This window comes from Gorilla gorilla, chromosome X (genome assembly GCF_029281585.2).
Source record: "Gorilla gorilla gorilla isolate KB3781 chromosome X, NHGRI_mGorGor1-v2.1_pri, whole genome shotgun sequence".
NCBI lineage: Eukaryota > Metazoa > Chordata > Mammalia > Primates > Hominidae > Gorilla > Gorilla gorilla.
In genome coordinates this window covers 21608479-21624790 of record NC_073247.2, presented here as the reverse complement: position 1 = coordinate 21624790, position 16312 = coordinate 21608479, and the positions used below count along the sequence as shown (strand labels likewise).

At 42.1% G+C, this 16312-nt stretch overlaps 1 protein-coding gene across 3 annotated transcripts in view; it reads left to right on the top strand.

The window, feature by feature from the left end:
* The window catches only part of ARHGAP6 (Rho GTPase activating protein 6), a 529030-nt gene extending 515800 nt beyond the window's left edge, over positions 1–13230 (top strand). For 2 of the 3 annotated variants that reach the window (XM_019019623.4, XM_055377031.2), the window contains exons 11-13: positions 6517–6785; positions 8451–8531; positions 11244–13230. In XM_019019623.4, coding sequence (XP_018875168.3) covers positions 6517–6785; positions 8451–8531; positions 11244–11911 — 1018 coding nt within the window. In that variant the 3' untranslated portion in view covers positions 11912–13230. The remainder of the gene's footprint in view (positions 1–6516; positions 6786–8450; positions 8532–11243) is intronic. The other variant, XM_055377029.2, reaches the window with a different exon arrangement.
* The last annotated feature ends 3082 nt before the right edge of the window (positions 13231–16312 follow it).

Here is a 16312-nt window from a genome sequence, read left to right as displayed (position 1 = left end):
TTTATTCTTTGAGACAGGGTCTCGCTCTGTCACCCAGGCTGGAGTGCAGTGGCATGACCATGGTTCATTGCAGCCTCAACCGCCTGGGCTCAAGTGATCTTCCTGCCTCAGCTCCCAAAGCAAGATTTTCAAAATCTACTTTGTTTATCTTGGTTCCAACTGAGAGAATTGCTATGTTTGACAGTTTCTCTTGACCAAGTGACAATCTTAAATAAGTTCTAACTAAATTAACCTGAAATAAAATAATAAGGAAATTCTGTTTGGGCATACATAAAACATTTAAATTTAATATAAATGTTGTAGGTTCGAATGTATCTTCTTTTCAATTTTTCAATTTTTTCAACTGCTTTGATGTTCTGGGAAAAAAATATACATAAAACCATGTATACAGAGGTACACAGTTTTCTTTTGCCTGAGGCATCTCGGGCCCCTAAGTTCCGCATAAGGGATGCTTTGCAGAACTAAGCATGATTAATGTGAAAATCCCCCATAAATCCAGAGCTCAGGAGAGCTCAGCAGAGCTCAGATCATCTGTGACACAGTAACTAGTTTCAGCAACAGGTCTTGTAATTTTTAAATATAGGCTTGAGGAAACATATAAAGATTTGCTCTTATTCTATCAAACCTCAGCGGCTCCCCAGAAATAGAATATTAATTAAATAAGGCTAAGTAAAGTATCTTCCCTTCTATACTCTGGAAACAAGATCAAAATAGAACAAATTTAGCTGCATTTGGAGAGAAGGCAGATATAGATGAACTAAACTCAGGTATATATATTTAAATTTCATTGTGGTTAATTCTATTAGTAGCCTTCACAAAGGTTTTCCTGAAAAAAAAAATTAAACTAAAATTAATTTTAAAAATTAGCAAAACTGGTGACTAGTGTATCAAGAGCATGGTTGAAGATCTGTACTAGTCTGAAAAAAAATAAAATTTCAGTACTGAAAAATAATTGTATTGTTTAGCTAGATGTTCATCTTATTGAATGACGAATCTGCCTTCTTCATTCTGGGGGAGCATTAGGCTTTCTTCTAATTTAAAGGTATCACATTTAACTTACCAAATATCACATAGATCATTTCTTTTAATCTTTCAAAGCTCATCATTAAAAACATCTTTTTCACAAACATGGAGTGTTATATGACAGATTATAATTTCTGTTTTTCTTTTACTAGGATTTTTCATATCAGAAAGGGTTTCAGGAAATTTTCAGACAAGAAATCTAACTTTACCAGTACAGTGTAACAGCAAAGAGTCCTATTGAGTGGCGGTAGCTGTTGGCCTCAATACCCTGGAAATTATGAAGCATTAACTGCCCCTGCCCCCCTTCCCCAACACACATACTCCATTCAAGAAAGTCTTTCCAGCCAGATAGTTTTAGAAAAAGCTTATGTGGAATAGAGAATTCCATGATGAAAAATTCTAAAATGTGTGCATATATGCCTTCTATGGAAAGGCATTCAAGATGGAGGGAGAATATATCACATCACCCCTTCCTTCCTCACACTTTCACTATGATTCACAGCTTCTTTATAAATTTGCAGAATGTTAATTTGAAGATGTTTTTATCAGGCCCTCTGTAAATAATGAAGACAACACTGTCTGATCTTCACCTGTCATAAGTGCTCCATTTGCCAGAGACATTAGGAGGGAATTAATAAGGACTAAAAATGAGGGGACAAATTTCACCAAAGGCTTATGCCCAGGGTGTTAGCTTCATCATCCAGTGGAGAGTTTAGAGCCATGTCAGTTCCTCTTTGAAGTGGGGCGCCTTTATCCCTAGCAATCTGTCAAAGGGAGGCTTTGTAGAACTGATGGTGCTTAATGTGCACATTCTTCATGATTCCAAAGCTGCTCCAGCAGTGGATTCCTTTCCCAGTACCATTGATATAATCCAAGATGGATGATACAATGCTTTCAGTTCCAACAGACTGGAACTTATCAGTCATATGATTAAGCCAAGGATGAAGCCAACACACATTTGAAACCTCCACAGTTCTTCTTGCTGGGGTAGCTCAGCAAGGTGCTGGGCGGGCCCCATCCGGTGATTGAACCGGAGTTTTCCATTTGTCCCCAGAACAAGTTCTGTGCTTCCGGCTGCAGTGCAGGCCTGCCCACAGTACCCTGCCAGCATGTTTACGCCCTGACCTGGAGGGACCAGCTAAGGGTGAGAATGTGACTCGCTCTCCATGCCCATCCCTTGCTTGTCTGGTTAGCTGAGATTGGCCGTGCATGCTGTAGATGGTCCTGGGGTTTGGGGGTCTAACGGGGAAACCCTCCATGCATGGAGGCAAACCCATGTAGACTGGTGACCTGTCCACCCAACCTCAATCCATGATGCTCTGAGACTGGAAAGAGAAGCCACCAGGCACTTTTGGATGCCAGCTCATGTCAACTGGCAACTCATTCACCCAACATTCTGAACCTCAATCCATCAAACTCCAAGACATACAAAGAGATATCACTATGTGCTTTTAGACTATTCCTCATCTAGTGAATCACTGATCAGAGTAAAAATTTCATGTAAATAGATACATGAGTATTTTAATGCCTTTATTTGGGACCCTGAACTCAAAACTATCTTCTTAGGGTTGGATTATCCTAGAGTCAAATCTGAGAGAAAACATTGTGGTTGCTTATCTCATTTTTCGGACATATCCAAAAGATGGTATGGTTTTCTAGATTTGACACTGAGTGTCCTGTGGAAAATCACTAAAACCTCCCCTCCTGGGCCCATTTCTCCACCAGTGTTCAGAAATTAGAGTGCTGCCAATTGGAACTGGTTTGTAGGAAGGTAATGCCCACTCAAGAAGCTCCCAGAGCTGACTCACAATGATGGGTTTTAGCCACCATCAGGCACCCTGGTCCTGGCAGACAACCACTTCTCTGACAGTTGTAGCCTGAAAGGTAGTTTTTCTTTCTTTTCTCACTTTTATCTCTAGGTTTCAGGGTCAGAGAAATTTCCTTTCCTATAAACTTTTACCATCCACATTTCCACTACACTACACCCGGATTTATTCACACCCTGTCTTCTTGCAGAATTTCTGGATTATAAGAATTTGTTTTTTGATTTGTGATTTTTACATGGAAAATCTTACAGAACTTTATAGATTTTACCTGATTTATAAATTTGACAAGCTGCTTTTACAATAGCTTCCATAAACTTAGAAATGTTTCAGAAACTGGGATAGAATAGAAAGGTTTAGAAGTGGAAAATGGAAAATGGACAGACACAGGAAGCACAGGTGTGTAATGAAGGTATCCGCAGTGACTGGATGCCCAGCCCCCATTACAGGACAGATATGCTCTGAAAGGCCCTCACAATTCTGCTTCCAAGTCTCTGGAAATTTCTCCGGACTCCAGCCTCCATTCAGCAATCCTACTGTCTCTCTGTTCTGTGTCTTTACTTCCAATTGTATCACCTAAGTGGGTGTATGTGTATATGCATGTGTATATAGTTGCATGTATGTGTATATGTAATATGTGTCTGTGTATATGTGTACATGTCTATGTCATATTTGTGTGTGTGTATATGTGTTTATGAATATGTATATGTGTGCATATGTTGATGCATGTATATGTATGTGTTTATGTCTGAATATGTATATGTATGTGCGTGTGTGTTGGGTATGTATGTATATGTGAGTATGTGTATATATGTTGATCCTGGATTTGCTTCTGACAGATATAAAACAATAGAATGACACTATTTTTTTAAAAATCTATGAACTGCCTATGTTGTTATGAGAGTTCTGAGGAGTGAATAAAACAGTTTTTTTTTTTAATCGGTGTGCTTTCATGTGAGAAGATAATTCTTGGACATAGGTTCTTAGGCAAATTTGGCTGCCACTTCCTGACCTCTGCTAAGACAATAAAATGATAGGGAAATATTTTAAACATTTTAAAAGGCTATTAACTCTAAGTAAGAAAGAGCATTTTACTATTGATTTGTAATAATGTTGAACACTATTTACCAAATAAATTCTAGAAGGATCCCAACCCTAACTGCCTCTGCTGCTAGAGAGCATGGTATTCAGCATTCAGTCAGCTCCTTGTTTCTTTCACTCAATCCCAGACTCAGGTCAGGAAAAAGGAGAGTTGTTAACAGTAGCTTAGTACAGTGCCTGCCACATAATTAACTCTGTATAAATATTAACTTTTACTCTCCTCACAGGCCAAGGGGATATTTCACATAAGTATATTTCCCAAACTGCTTGCCATGTGTACTCACACTGTATCTCCTCCCATGGCTGGGATACACTGGGGGGTGGGGAAACTTTGAAAAGAAGACATCGTCTCTCATTGGATGCCCCCTCTGTCTATGTCCCTGGCTGTGACCCCAGCCATCCCAAGGAGGTTCAGAGCCTGTGTCTACTATGAGACACCTCATCTACCTCTACCTCCAGGGATTCGCTTCAGCCACCCCCACTGTTTCCTCCCTAATGGAGGGCCCAGCTGTGGTCACTTTGCCAGCTTGACTTAGGAGACTGAACCAGAAGAGCAGAGAACACTACACTGGTACTTCCTACCCCCCTTTCACTTCAAAATGTTCTGATCCACAATGGGACTACACTACATTCAGTTGTCTGGATCCTGCTTAAGGCAGACAGAGGAGGTCCAGGAATCGGCTGGGATGGGGACACCCTTCCTCCTTCTCCTAACTGTGGCCTCAGTCACCCCAAGGTCAGGACCATCACATTCACTCCCAGGGCAGCCAATGCTGCAGTTTTGGCTACCATCTTTGGTTTCCCTCCTGATTTGGCTCTTAGCAGACCTTTAGCCCACTGTCACATCTACAGATTGAGAGAGGAAAATAAGGTTTGGTTATTAGAGGTTCCCAAACATCCCCGTGCATCAGAATCACCTGGAGGGTTTCTTTAAAAAATTTGCTGGCCCCACCCTGAGTTTCCCTTTTAATAGGCAGAGCTGACTTTCAGGGCTGTGACTCCACACTCAGAAGAAGCCCACGTTTGGTTTACTGATTTGCAGTGGCCATCTTGAAATGCTTAACGCTTTTTAAACACGGGGCGTCACATGTTCATTTTGCACTGGGCTCCACAAATGGTGTAGCCAGTCCTGTCAGTAGGTCCAGAATGGAGCTGTAGAATTGGCATTGCCAACAAGTTCCCAGGTGAGACAGATACAGCCACCCTGGAATGCACACTTCACAACCACTCAATGAGATCTTGCAGACCTGGAAAATCATCCTCATAGCAGTCCTCTGGCTCCTTCCCATACGATTACGTGATGAGAGTTCAAAGAGGAGGCAAGGAAGGGGCTTCTTTATTCCATGTTGGTAGGAAATGTCCTCAGCAAAAGGGTTCAAGCCCGTGTTTGGCTCAGTTACGGCTGTGGCAGTATCACAGAAGCTGGGATGTTTTTCCCGGCGATATTAACCCCTGCTGGAAACCTCAGAGGAAGCTAGATCCCTGTGAATGCACTTCCTCCAGTTTGCATGCACAAAACCATTTGGTTAGGAAAGTGTTGTTCAGGCATGTGTTTACCTTCTTTAAGAAATAAAAAGGATTTGTTTTGAAAAATTAAGCCAAAAGAGAGCAAAGACTAGTAAAGAGAAGTGAAGTAAGGGGGAAAAGATGTAGGTTCTGGAACTTTTAATCAATCTATGGTTGTTTCCCTTCAAGATGTTGTCAGGGCCAGTTTTGAGGAGGGTAGAAAAGAAAGATGTTTCCAGGTAAGACTTCCCATGCTCTTTTCACGTTGCTCAAGTTCTCATTTTTCTGTTCCACATACGTTTTCACTGTTATTTCTGTTTCTGTGACAACTCATGAACACAGGACTATGATAATGGTATACTAATTAGTACATCATATCAGTTTGTAAAAGCACTAGTGCCTTGTAGAATCATTTTAGATGTATTTGAATAAAATGGAGTCTAGTGACGGTCATATATTTATTGTTTTTGTCACTACTTTATACATGAAACACTTATTCCCACCGGTGGCATCAACATCTTTATCACATGAAGGATGGATTTACTTACACTAAGTACACTAAGTATTTTGGTGGGATGGAAAAGTTGTCCAGAAAGCCATAATGAACTTCAAGCAAAGTGTCAACCATAGTTTTATCTGAATTATTTTTAATGCAGGATACTGAGGAAAGTGAAAGAGTTATCTACTAGTGTATCCTTACCTAATAGATAGTGAGCATCAGACTGTCACTTAAAAATGGAAGCAGGAATGAGTCCCTGAGGCACTTAGTGATGCCCATTGGCAAATGCAGGGCTCCTTGTCGGTTTCATTCTCACCGTGCCTTCTCCATCATTGCCTTTTCCTGTTATATCTGTTGGGTTTTACTGCCCTCTTCTGGTCGTATTGTTGAAACCCTTTCATGTCATGGATGTAGATGTCTTGGAACATTGCTCAAAATGGTCTTTTTGTTTCAGCCCGTGTCCATGCATACTCCTCCAGTCATTTGTGTAATAGCCATATTGTTTAAATCTGGTCACTACTTGTTAACAAACTCACACACCTGTTAATTGTCTCATTGTGCCAGAAGCCCTGACATACTGCAGTCGGAAGTTTCCTTTTCCGTGGGAGGGAGGCATTCATCTACAGACTCCAACAAGGCCTCCAGCGGAGACATCTCCCCTTATGACAACAACTCCCCAGTGCTGTCTGAGCGCTCCCTGCTGGCTATGCAAGAGGACGCGGCCCCGGGGGGCTCGGAGAAGCTTTACAAAGTGCCAGGGCAGTTTATGCTGGTGGGCCACTTGTCATCGTCAAAGTCAAGGGAAAGTTCTCCTGGACCAAGGCTTGGGAAAGGTAACTGGAGCCTGGCCAGCAGGCGCTGGCCAAAACAAGTGACCCTCCTCTTGTTGCATGTGGCATGGTGTGGGGCTCTTCGGACCTTCTCTTCGTCTCTCCCTTATTTGATGTTTCTGTAATTCAACCTGCATTTACCGAGTACCTGCTGAACGCCTACTCTAGGAAGAGGAAGGTGTGGCGAGCCCAGTCATTGGCTGGGAGGGTCCCTGCAGGCCACACTCCAATTCTCAGATATCTGGGAAATAAACGCATGCCCAGAGGAGCCACTCCTATTCCCAGCTTATTCTTTTTCCCTCCAGCATCCTAGGAACTTTATGTATACTGGATTTGGGTTGCATATTTGCTAGTCTGAGGTGCCACCCAATTACTGCTGTTACATTTCTAAAGAAAACAAGCTGAACCTACTATATGTATGAAGACAACCTTCCAGAACCAAATAGTGTTAGTATCCAATGACAAGAGAGCACTATACTGGGACTCACAAACCTGCTCTGCCACTTTCAACCTGCAGGATCTCCAGTGAGCGATTGAGCTTCCCAGAGTCCCATTTCTTCCTGCTGTGAAAACTCAGAATGATAACAGTATTTAATTCATTGAGTTTAATGAACTAATCCATGTAAAGCCCTCAACGCAGCACTTCAAATGTAATACGCACTCGATAATACTTGCTGTGTAATCTTGTGTGCATTTCTTACCTGCTCCTTACGCTAGTTGCATCGTCTGTAAAATGATCTCCTGGGAACCTCCTAGGGATGAAGTGAGATAACGCGTGTGAACTGCTGAACACGTGGAGGCACCCAGTAGACGTCTGCTGCTATAAATCGTAATTATAATCCCATCATGGGATTGTAGTGAGGATTAAATGAGATGGTGAAAAAGCCTAATGTAGTGCCTTACTCCATAAATATTGATGGATAAGCTAAGGGGATTTATGAGTGAATGCATGCATGAAGAAATCCAGTGATACCAATAGCAAAGTATTCCTGAGGATAGTACAGAAACTCTATTGTTCCTCTAGTTCTGTGTTAATGTGGTTAGCACCTATAAAGCTGTTGTCACCCATCACCCTTCTATTCATTTCCTATAACATGCAAACTTATTATTTTATGGTTCTGGAGGTGAGAAGTCTAAAATGGGTCCACAGGGCCTCTTTCCCTTCTGGACGTCCTAGGGCACAATCGTTTTCTTGCCTTTTCTAGCTTCTAGAAGCTGCTGCATTCCTTGGCTCGAGGCCCCTTCCTCTATCTTTTAAGCCAACAATCTAGCAGCATCTTCTCTCCTACCCCTCTCTTATAAGGACCCTTGTAATTATATTGGCCCCATCCAGATAATCCAGGAAAATCTCCCCATCTCAAGAACCATAATTTAATCACACCTGCAAAGCCCTTTTTGAAAATAACATCTTTGTAGATTTGTGGGATTATGACACAGATATCTTTGGGGGGCCCTTATTCTGTCTACCACGAGCATGATATAGAAAGGGCCTTTTTGTAAATCCCAAGTAGAATGAATACGCTGAAAGGTGGATCTGAATTGTATTCTGTTTTGTATACAACAGGATCTTGAATACAATACTTTGCACAGAAGAGATGTTATTAAAATGTTCATTGATTTTTAATTTTCCTTTTGTGTTATATACCTTTTTATACACTTTTTCCCTAGATCTGTCAGAGGAGCCTTTCAATATCTGGGGAACTTGGCATTCAACATTAAAAAGCGGATCCAAAGACCCAGGAATGACAGGTGAAGTATTAATTTTAAACTTTATTGCATTTACTTTTAAAATTATTTTCTAAAGTTTTCTTTACTATCATTATATTACATGCTTGTCAAACATTATTTGGGAAATGCTGAAAATGGGAGGGGATGAAACTATCCTTAGGTTTTCCACCCAAATATGCCAATCTTTGGCTATATTTTTTTCCATTTCCTTTGCAAAGGTTTTCATAGTTACAGTCACTCTGTCTGTGCAACTTTGTATTATTTTCTAACTTCCATTTTCCAGTTACTCTCCATTATCCTTTTTAAGGGCAAGGGGTATTCCACAGAGTGCATAATCATAGTTTACAAACCAATACTAAGTCATTTGAAATTTTTTGTTATTGTTGTAATAAGTTACACTTTCAGGAGCCTCTTTTATGTAATTAATTTTTCAAATTATTAATAGATTCACAAAATTTTGGAAAGCAGGTCAAAGGTTATAAATCCCAAACAGGGAAGTGCGTCAGATATAACAAGGCTTTCCAAGAATCTGGAGGTACAGTCACCTCTTGTGCTGTATGGGACCCACTACCTTACATTCTGTAAACTGTGGATGGCAGGAGATTTTACACTGCTGTGTGCAAATCTCATCAGTATTGCAAGTTAGTGGGTTTTCACTTTTGCTAACTTAAAAAACGAAATTGCATTTATTAATTTGATTTGCATTTCTTTCTTACCAGTATTTTTCAGTGTTTCTATTAATTTGCTGAACTTCCCCCCATTGAATTGTTACTTATATCATTTCCTATTTATATATGCCAGTGTTTTTTAAATTCTTATGAACTCTTTATATAATAAAGATGTTAACTCTTTTTCCATATTGTTTACTACTTGCATTTTCTTTTTTTACATAATTAATTTTATCACTGTCTCTTTTCTGTGAATTCTTTCATAAAATTAATCTTCAGTTCAGCGTTGGATAGTCAGTCATCTGTATGCGTTTCTTTTTAATGTTATTTCATTGTTTCAACCTTAATTTTTTTAATCCATCTGGAATACATGTTATATATGGTATAAAATGTGTAAATTATTTGTTTGGTTGTTTTATATTTATATTTATATTCCCTTTCTCATTGTTTTGTAATATCTCCCATATTACATTTTAAAAGCACAGTGCATTTTTAAATGTAATGCCCTCTAGTGCTGATTCCTTTTCTAACTATATCTCACTGTATCCTGTGAAGAGCCTTACTCCATTTTCCTTTTCCAGTTTCAGCTGTCACCTGTTTCAGCTATCATTTGTTTCTTTGTAAATACTCACACCCCCCACTCCCCTGTCCCCAACATGGCCTTGTTCTTATTCCTTGTCTGCTTTTTAAGAAGTGGAGGGCAGAGCAGATTCATAGGAAAATGGTAGTCTGGGTACACATGCCCCAAGGACTCCTCCTTTGCCTTGCAAAATGCACTGTTATTTCTTTCCTTTCAGTTTCCTAAAGAAAGTTGTATCCTTTAGGGAAAGCTAACTGCTGTAACAACTCCGAAATGGGGCAGTGGCTTAACCTATTACAACTGGATTTCTCCCTCACTGTCCCAGTACAGTGTGGATTGTGAGGGGTGAGGAGGGGCGGGAGTGTGTGAGGGGAAGGAGTGCTGTCTTCCACATAGTCACTAAGGGGCCCAGCCTAGGCTCCACATATCCAGTGGCTCCACCATCCTCAGAGCCCTGGGAGTCTTCCAAGAGTTTCAGAGCCTAGAGAGTCTTCATGCTGGGCTGGTAGTTAAGGGAAGGGGGAAAGCAAAGATCAGTAGGAAGGCATTCGTTTAGTTTTTTTTTTTTAATTTTGTGTGTGTGTGTGTGTGTGTGTGTGTGACGGAGTCTCACTCTGTCACCCAGGCTGGAGTGCAGTGGCGCGATCTCGGCTCACTGCAAGCTCCGCCTCCCGGGTTCATGCCATTTTCCTGCCTCAGCCTCCCGAGTAGCTGGGACTACAGGCACCCACCACCACACCTGGCTAATTTTTTGTATTTTTAGTGGAGACGGGATTTCACTGTGTTAGCCAGGATGGTTTAATTTTTATTTTATTTTATTTTTTTTAGTTCAGGCCTAGAAATGGCTTACATCACATCTGTCCACATTTGTTGCCAAGACCTCGTTTCTGTGGCCCTCCTAACTGCCAGAGAGGCTGGAAACTGCCATGTAGGAAGTAAAGGGGAACGATTGGGTGATCACCAAGTCAGCCTTTCCTGCATTGATGGTAGGAGAATATGCATAGTGGCTGGCCTGCCTTCTGGCATGGAATGGGGTACTTGAGATTCAAGTAACTTCATTGATGCAACAGAAACATGAAAACATTATAATTTGTATCTCTCCTGGATTACAGATTGCATTGAACAAGAAGGGAATGCTTCTTTCACCTTCTGGATTCTGAAAAGTTTTCCCAGCCATGTAGAGGGGCCCTTTCCTGAAACACAAATTGGTGGCAAACCCAATTATTAATCTAGTCTGACGTCTCAGCTAACCTGTCAGAGTCTGGCATATGAATTGAGCCGATAATCAAAAAGCATTTGTCTTTTTTTGTTTTGCTGGGAAGGTTGTTTTCTTCAGGTAGCAGCAGCTAAGAGCATACTGTGCTGTTTCAGTTTTAGAAGTCCGGGGGGACGTCTTAGAAGTGGGAAGGAAATAACAGGATTTGAATCCCCAGCAAGGATTCTACAAACTGATTCCATTTCTTGGGCTTTCTCTCTGGCTTTCAGGTTCCTCTGGAGACATTTTTGAAAGCAGCTCCCTAAGAGCGGGGCCCTGCTCCCTTTCTCAAGGGAACCTGTCCCCAAATTGGCCTCGGTGGCAGGGGAGCCCCGCAGAGCTGGACAGCGACACGCAGGGGGCTCGGAGGACTCAGGCCGCAGCCCCCGCGACGGACGGCAGGGCCCACCCTGCGGTGTCGCGCGCCTGCAGCACGCCCCACGTCCAGGTGGCAGGGAAAGCCGAGCGGCCCACGGCCAGGTCGGAGCAGTACTTGACCCTGAGCGGCGCCCACGACCTCAGCGAGAGTGAGCTGGATGTGGCCGGGCTGCAGAGCCGGGCCACACCTCAGTGCCAAAGACCCCATGGGAGTGGGAGGGATGACAAGCGGCCCCCGCCTCCATACCCGGGCCCAGGGAAGCCCGCGGCAGCGGCGTCCCGGATCCAGGGGCCCCCGGAAAGCGTGGGGACAGCCACGGACCAGGGAGGCCAAGCAGCCGAGCGAGAGCAGCAGGTCACGCAGAAAAAACTGAGCAGCGCCAACTCCCTGCCAGCGGCCGAGCAGGACAGTCCGCGCCTGGGGGACGCTGGCTGGCTCGACTGGCAGAGAGAGCGCTGGCAGATCTGGGAGCTCCTGTCGACCGACAACCCCGATGCCCTGCCCGAGACACTGGTCTGAGCCCGCACCCAGCCGAGCCCCCCCTGCCCCGAGCCCCCCGCCCTCCAGCCCAGGGGGGAACGTGGGTGGTGGCCACTGGCACACTTAGTGTTCTTCTTTCACACTTCTCAAAAGTGACACATGAGAAATCCAGTTCACCTACAGAGGTAGAGCACTCACGCCCCCGCCATTGAGAATAAGGTTCCATTGCGTAGCCAGCCTTAGGAAAAACAAACAGAACCCAAACCAGATGGCAATGTCCAATCTAAAAACGTCCCTCTTGGCTCTATAATATAAGATACAACTCTTGCTTGGTATAGCCTAACCGTATTTATGTGTCTTCGGTTTTGACTATTGTGTATTCTGTAACAGATTATGTATAATCATATATGATATATTCACAAAGAGAAAACAAAAGGAACTTTTTTAAAAAAATCACTTCACTTATATTAAGCAATGAGATATACTAAACAATGAGATTCTATAGAATGTTCTAGAATGTGCACAAGCGGGTTTCTGTGCTTTTGCCATAGCTTTATAACTGGGGATAACCCTTCCTTCGATACCAAACACTAACAAGAGGAAGCAGAATATGAGAAGCCATATTTTTACATAGGAGTCAGATACAAAAAGAAAAATCACTGAATGCTTTTAGATATTGAATACGTTTTCAGGAAAATGCTAAATCTGATAGATTACGAAATATATTTTTAGAACTTGTTTAGAAAGGATTCAGTTAACCAAACAAGAAAAAGGCAGTGCCTCACGAAGAAATTAAGAAGTTGTCCGTCCCACGTTACATCAAATTCAGTTTTATATAGGCCATATATAATATATATTTATAATGTATAATTTTTATGTATTTTTCAAAACTACAAACTGGAATCCAACTATAAAGTGTTTAAGAATCTACATAGAATATTCAAATTATAGAACGTTTTTTCCCTTTGCCCCATAATCAGCATTTGCCAAATTACATGCAATTCCTTAAAAACTAAATCACATTTGGTAAAAGGCCTACAGCTTTGTACTTACATTGTGCCAAAGGCTGAGGAAATGTTTTCTTTCGTAATTTTATGTGTATTGTAAAATGTTCTACCGTAATTTAGTAGTTTGAAGTTTTTCAAGTGCATAACTATTTTTGACCAGCAGACGGCGATACGCTTCAGTATTTTATGCAATTTTTTTTTCACTTCTGAAGGGAAAGTGTATTATAAAAAAAGACTTTTTTTTTTTTTTTATAAAACATGCTACTTTTAATTTTCATGTTGGTGATGAAATTTCCAGTGGTGTTTCTTAAGGTTCTATCTTGTGCCATGATGAATAAAAAGTTAAGCAAACGCTTTGTTTCCTGGCTTTAAATCTCTTGAATGAATTTGCATCACATTTCAGACATATTCTTCACTATCCACAGATCCAAGTGTAATAAATCATGGCAATTCTATGCATATACATATATAGCAAAAAAGCTGGTTTAAACATATCAGATGGCTTTGGGACATCAACTCAGTGACACCAAAGCATTTAGAAATGTGTAATAATTTGTTGCAAGTAAAGGCTGATTTCCTCGACTGTTGAAGAGGTGGTTTTCTACAGGACTGAAACTCAGGAAACCTGAGTTTCCTGAACTGTGTTGGGCAGCTGTTGCCCAACGCAATTCCTGTTAAGCTACACCTGCTCTGTGGGCCTTAGATGCCTAATTTGCTTCAGGGCCGAAATAATAAAAGCTAGAAGTGGCATGTGGTATTTCTTATTTGGGGAATGGTTTGAGATAGCTTCAGGCTCTGCCATCCGGTCCAGCACTTCCACCACTGGCTGGGACTCAGGGAGGATTTGCCTGCAGACCTCTGGTTCTTCCTGACTGCCCACACTCAGCCAAAAGTTGTCAACAAGATCCGGAGGAAATGCTGCTTGGTTGTGGATCGCAGGTGGCTTTTCTGTGCCACCTACTCTCATCCTACTCCTGCTGATGCTACTTCCCTGGCTTTGAATTTGACCATGATCTGATCAGTTCTTTCCCTCCTTCCTAGATTGGATGGCCTGATAAATGCGACTCTCTTTCTACCATGTTCTTGCTAGAGTAGTCCTATTTTTAAAAAAACATCCAGATCAAATGGCCCTGAAGTTGATGCCTATGTCAGAAAAGGTCACGAAAAGTATGTCCATCTGTTAATAGATCTAAAATAAGCAGTCCAGAAAACAGGACTCACAATATCTTTTACATATATCTCAATATTCACTCTCCCTCTCTTTGTACATTTAAGCTTAGGGGCCATATCTTTAGCTTAGTGATTACAGCTTGTTTCTTTTTCTTTTTTGAGATGGAGTCTTGCTCTCTCACCCAGGCTGGAGTGTAGTGCTATGATCTGTGCTCACTGCAACTTCTGCCTCCTGGGCTTAAGCGATTCTCCTGCCTCAGCCTCCTGAGTAGCGGGGATTACAGGCGCACAACACCATGCCCGGCTAATTTTTGTATTTTAGTAGAGATAGGGTTTCCCCATGTTGGCCAGGCTGGTCTCAAACTCCTGACCTGAGGTGATCCACCCACCTCGGCCTCCCAAAGTGTTGGGATTACAGGCGTGAGCCACTGTGCCGGGCCTTGTTTCTTAAATGCCTTTATCATATTGAAAATAAGCAGTTTAAAAAAAATCATACATGAAACCCGAAGACCTGAGGGAAATTATCCTTTCTAATACCTTATAAATGATATAATACCTGACAAGAAAAAAATAAAAAACTCTTTCAAGCTGGCCAAAATGCCTTTAAAAGGCTGTTCAAGTCACTCATTCCCCATGAACAGACAGCTTCAACAAGCATGAAAAAAGCTTCAGTGTGTCACATATGTTTCTCCATCTATGAATACTCTGACATTGACATTGAAACAATATGAGCCATTGTTTTTGTGTCTCTGGCAAAGGGGCCAGAATGGGGATGGCAGAAATGGCCAAATACGAATTTGTCTTGATCCATCTAAGTAGCTATTACCATATGTTTGTTGTGGGTTTTTATAGAAAAAAAAAACCCTCTTATACCAATAGAATTTGTGCAAATTGAGGAAATTTCTAAATAAACCCAGCTTGCTTCTTTTCTTATGCACATTTTAATACACATCTGCTTGGCAGAGAAACAGCATTGGGATTAAATATAAAGGGACGTCAGAACAAAATCCAGGCCTGTGGGGTATGTCGGTCTGATAAGCAAACTGGGGGAGGTAGATTATACTGAACTGAGAAGAAAGGAAATGACTGAAGAAGAGTTACACAGAGGTTAAAACAGGACATCTCAACCGAGAATTTTAAAACAGAACTAAATCAGTAGCAAATGTTCTTCAAGAGAAAAAAAAAAACAAACCAAGGGAAAATTTCGACAAAGGTTGGAATTCTTCTTCGGCACAGTCAAGGTGACAGATGGTGTCATGGAGATGGCAAACGGCAGACCATGGTTTCTGGGGTACCCACCCCGACCTGGTGTGACCCTCAATTCACCAAGGTACATCCAGTGTCAGCTCCAACTGGAGGCCCCCAAGAGGTCACCAAAGGACTAGAAGCATCTCTAAGTTCAATTCAACAAATATCTTTTCAGCTTAGGGTGACCAACTCATCCCAGTTTCCCCAGGAATGTTCTGAGTTTAGGAAAAAAACAAAAAAGTCCCATATCTAGGACACAGGCCATTCTATGACTCGGCAGGGTGGGGAAAGGTGGCATGGGGGATCCAGGACACTTGACCTTGGCATCTCTCAAGTAGGGTAGCCAAATAAGATACAGGACACCCAGTTCAATTTGAATGTCAGATAAACAACTGATCTTGTATTAGTAACAGTGTTCCCATTCAATACCTGAGACATAATTATGCTAAAAAAATTATTCTTTATCACACATATTGCATGGGACATACATTAAAAAGGGATTCGTTGTTTATCTGACATTCAAGTTGAACCTAGCACCTATTTGCTAAATCTGGCAACCCTAATCTCCAACCTTAATACCCCACCCATTCCCCAGTGACCTGTTTGACATTCTCGCTGAATGTCCCCTGGATGCCTCAACCATCCTGAAGGACCAGTAAGCCCTGTTCTCACCAGCCACCACTCCCATCTTTATGCAGAGCACCGCTTCCTGCTCCCCACCAGCAGCCTGGCCTGCGATCCCCCTCTTGTTGCCCTACTGTGCACATGTTTACTGTTTGTCCACCCCACTCAGAGTGGGCCCTTCCATCTCTGGCCTCCCACCCCTCCTCCATACTGCCACAGTTTATAGTTCTGAAGCGCACATTATGTCAGAGGCCCATCACCGCTGAAAAACCATTGATGCCCTCCTGCTCCCAGATATACAGGACAAAGTCCATACCCCACCATAACATCAACATACTCCGCTATCTGGTCTCATCTACCTCTGCCTCTTATCTCTCCCAAGCATGGCACC